A 4,465-nucleotide genomic window follows, 5' to 3' on the forward strand; every position below is an offset into this window, starting at 1 on the left:
TTTTTTGGTTCAGTTAAACCCACCTCTGCTTAGGGTTTCATGCAGAACTGAAACAATTTTTTTATTGTTGCCTAGATACGGACAATACGTTACGGTCCAAACTTAAATACAATGTCATCTTGAAAATAAAATTAAAATAAATTAATAAATTATAAGTTTATATTCTCAATATTAAAAACATATCTGATAAGTGAACTGTATATTTATATCCCTAAAATTTATCTTATTTTTTATTTATGTGAAATTTGTGACACAGTAGAGACAAATAGAGTGCATTTTTAAATCAAAAATTAAAAAGCGATATTTTATTTGTGGAAAAAACAACATTTTACCTAAGACATTTTTTTATTCGAAAAATATAAAAAATAATGAAACAAAAATAGTAATTAAATAATAGTCATCAACAGACAACAAAGAAACAAAAGTTTTAGAATATCCTATGTATACCATGGCAAATTTTATTGCAAGAACATGTAAAATCTCCTTTTGGATCATACAATAACTACTAATATTTCTAAAAGTAATGTTTCTAATAACTCTTACAAATAAACCAAGAAATGGAATGCTTATCATCTGTAGAAATGGGTAATCACACAAATCTTATTTTATTATCCATTTATTATCAGGATTTTCATATTTAATGATAATAAAAAACAATCCAGTTTAGGGAAATTTATTATCAGGATTTTCATATTTTATTATCCATTTTATTCACTCACAAATATACATATATATATATATATATGTCACTCTTATTAATCGGAGATGATATGGGTATTCAGAATCTGTTTAAAGGCCCAAGGAAAGCCCAATTCTTTGGCTCCTTAGTCGCTCAGCAATGATGAAAGCCAGCTCCAGAGACTCAGAAGCATTAAGCCTTGGGTCACACCGTGTGCAAAAATAACATGAGCTTAAGTCATCATCATATGTCACTCTCTGAGACCCTTCAATTCACTCAGTCACGTTTTGCCCTGTCACTTCGAGATGGATGCCTCCAGGGTGACTCCCTTCCTGCTCATGGACATCGAAGAATGCTCGCACCTCGGCCTGTCAGAAACAAAATAATGCTTATAGCATTGAACTAACAGGGACGAACATTGAACATTGCATGAATTGACGGCTGTCAGCAACATAGAGGGAAACAGTTACCAGAATTGCATCAAAGGCACGGGTTTTGAGTCCACATGGTGCCTCAGTAGTGTTCCCATGCATTGGTTCGCAGACCAACTGACAATGTGGCCTGCCCTGCCGACTGCCCTGATCAAATGCGGAAGCTTGACTTTCATGTTCTCAGCTCCCATTCTCGTGATGATTGTTATTCTACCTGGCTTGTTATGAGGATTCAGTATTCCAATGAGCTTAACTAGTTCATTTGGATCCATTTTATCGCTAACCTGCAACACAAGTTTCACCTTCAGCCATTCCAATTTCTCCAGGCAGAATGTTAACTAATGGTATATAACAAATTACAGTTATATCTAAAGCAACGGCAGAAAAAAAAAAAACCGTTCAAGTTCATTCAATTGCCTCCATGAGGATACCTTTCTGCCTAGTGGATTGGCAATTCCTCTCAGAAACTCTACATGGGCACCATCCAGCTTCTGGGTTCGCTTCCACACCAAACCATGTGAGCAGAGCAGTCATAGTACAGGCCAGAAGTTGAATCCAGCCTAGTTAGTGCTTTGTTCATAGGGCAAAAGCAAGCACTCATGAGATGTCCAGCATTCAGTTGTTTTCATGGACGACGACTAGATCTATAATTTTTAAACTTTTGATTTTTTTGAGATTTAAAGGAAAAGTTTGAGAATTTGATTCAAAAATTATATAGTTCCTTAAAAATTACGTTGTGTTGGAATGGGAGGAAGGAAAAAAATAAATGAAAAAGAAAGAAGAAAATGGGGTGGATTGCTGGACCCCGATCCACCAAACTTAACCCAACCCATAATTGACCAAGCTTAAGACAATTTTAAGTTTATAAATTTAAGTTAAGCACACTTGAAGAACATTTTCCTAATTCATTTTTCATGTGCCTATTTGTTTTTATTTATGTGGATATTTAAAATTGTGAAAACATTTAAAAAAATGATAATAAAAAATACTAGTTAGTAAAATTTCCATTCAACAAATTGAATCGACGAAATATTTAAATAAGTCTTTTAATTATATTAAAAAAGTTAATTTAGTTTTTATTTTTTTATTATTTTCAAATAAATCCTAAAACTCTTGTTTTGTATCACTAAGCCTCTTCCACCAATAATTTTTAATGTCACATCATTTATCACGTAATATGTTAACGTTACATCTTGATGGTATTAATGTCATGTAGTAGATGATATGGTATAAAAAATTATTAATTATGAATTTAGTTATTTTCTTTTACTTATTTAAATGTTTAAAAATTATTGATTAAGAATTTGAAATAAAAAAAAAAAACCTAATAGCTTCAAATAATTAAATACCATTTTCGTAATTGCAGTCATTGTTCTTAACAAAAAACTTAGTCTAACGTTTCCAATTTGATTGAAGTTATTGTTGCTCATAAACAAATATTCAATTATTCCCTTTCTTCAACATTCCTTAAACTCAATATCCTTTGTAGTTAGAGTGTCCTCTTATTGTATGAAATTTCTATTATTTTTTTTAAAAATATTTTTTAAGTAGTATTAAATTTTCAAAAATTGTTAAAGATGTGAAAAGAGAATTTATTTTTGACTTTCTTTTCTCAAAATTGTATCTAGATATTCTTGAATTTTTTTATATTTTTTAAATCAACATACTTTACAGTAACGTACTTTATAATTAAAATATCTTTCTCTTTATCTAGAATTAATATTCCTCTTATAAAAAACGTTCTTTGGATAATCTTGAATTTTCAATATTGTGAAAAATGTAAAGAAAAATATATTATTAACTTCTTCTTTTCAAAATTGTATTTAGATATTCTCATATTTCTATATACCAATTTTCAATTTAGTAACAATAGTTTTTATCAAATTGGAAAAGTTGATTTAGGTTTTTTTTGTTAGAAACAATGGTTAAAAATAGTAATCAAATAAGAAAATATTGTAATTACTTTGAAACAATTATATTTTTTTTCTAACTCTTTAGCCAGTAATTTTTGAATATTTAAATAGATAATAAAAAAAAATTAAATTTTAATCGATAATTTTTTATGTGTGTTGATGTCATCAAAATAACATATTAACATATTATGTGATAAATAAGATGACATATAAAATTATTAACTACTGACTTAGTAAAAAAAGTTTATTTAACTCAAAATAAGAGTTCATTGACTTACTTAAACTTAATAAAAGAATAAAAACTAAATTAATTTTTTTGATATAATTCGAAAGCTTACTTATGTATTTAACTAATTGAATAATTAAAAATAATAATTATTTAGAAAAATCTCTTAAAACTGACGTTTTCTTAAACATCAAAAGAGAACAATTATGAAATCTTATCAAAAAGTGTTGATGAGAGGATTTTAAAAATTATTTTCAAAAAAATATTATTTCTAAATAATTTAAAAATTGGAAAAGAAGGAACGTGTAAAAATTAAAATTGTTAATCATTTGCAAACTTCATCACATATTTATTTGTTTGCAGCTTATGTATTAAATTTTTATTAGGTAAGTAAATGAAAATCAATTAATGATGGAATTAAAAAAAAGTTACAAGTAGCAATTTTCCTAAAAATACCAAGTGAGGAAATGTTTTGAAATTGACCAAAAATATTGGAGAACTTAAAATAATTTCCAATATTTTTTTCCCCAAATAAAATACTTCTTTCCAATTTCTTGTCCAAAAATACACTGTATTCTATTGCCCATATACGGGCAGTATTAAAAAAAAAGAAGAAGAACGAAACCAGAACTGAAAGTCAAACAGTCAAACATTGCTACACGGAAACCCTAAGCAGAGGTTGGTTTAATTGAACAAAAAAAAATATAGATACCTCAACTCTATCGATCCTTGGAATATCTATCTCTCACCGTCTGCAGTGGAAACTCTTGCAATCCAAGCGAGCAATCTCTGCTCCCATCCATTTCTTACAAAGGTAGTACTTGTTAGATTATGTTATCCCACTTTAACTATGCGTTGGCCTCATTTCTTTTGTTTTGAATTTTGAATATATTTCTTGTTCTTTTTGTTATTGTTTCTAATGTAATGAATCTTAGAAACTTCATCGGTTCTTGACATTCTTTCTGATTGGGATCGCGTCGCATCTTTCTGCGAATTGGATTGCCATTGCGTAACGTGCGATCCTGTTCGAAAATCGCGGGGAAGTTGCGAATTCGGGTCGGAAAAGGGTAACAAGAAGGGTGGTACAATGTTCGGGGGGTCGGCCTTTGATGCGCTTGCTAATGATGATGATGGAGAGGTGGTTAATGACTCTCTAAAGGAAGAGGGTGAAGTTGAGGAGGAGGAGAATGATGATCATGCGCTCGCTAAAGCTTTG

General features: G+C 29.6%; 1 protein-coding gene across 1 annotated transcript; it reads right to left on the reverse strand.

The window, feature by feature from the left end:
• Positions 1–944: 944 nt before the first annotated feature.
• Positions 945–1,739, reverse strand: LOC110429133 (phospho-2-dehydro-3-deoxyheptonate aldolase 1, chloroplastic-like). The gene is given in 6 exon segments (XM_021445026.2): positions 945–1,047; positions 1,150–1,223; positions 1,226–1,394; positions 1,542–1,612; positions 1,615–1,678; positions 1,680–1,739. Coding segments are annotated over 6 exon segments (534 nt in total). The 3' UTR covers positions 945–951.
• Positions 1,740–4,465: the final 2,726 nt, after the last annotated feature.

This window comes from Theobroma umbraticum, unplaced genomic scaffold, assembly GCF_002168275.2.
Source record: "Theobroma umbraticum cultivar Fairchild unplaced genomic scaffold, ASM216827v3 scaffold_44.0, whole genome shotgun sequence".
Classification (NCBI taxonomy): domain Eukaryota; kingdom Viridiplantae; phylum Streptophyta; class Magnoliopsida; order Malvales; family Malvaceae; genus Theobroma; species Theobroma umbraticum.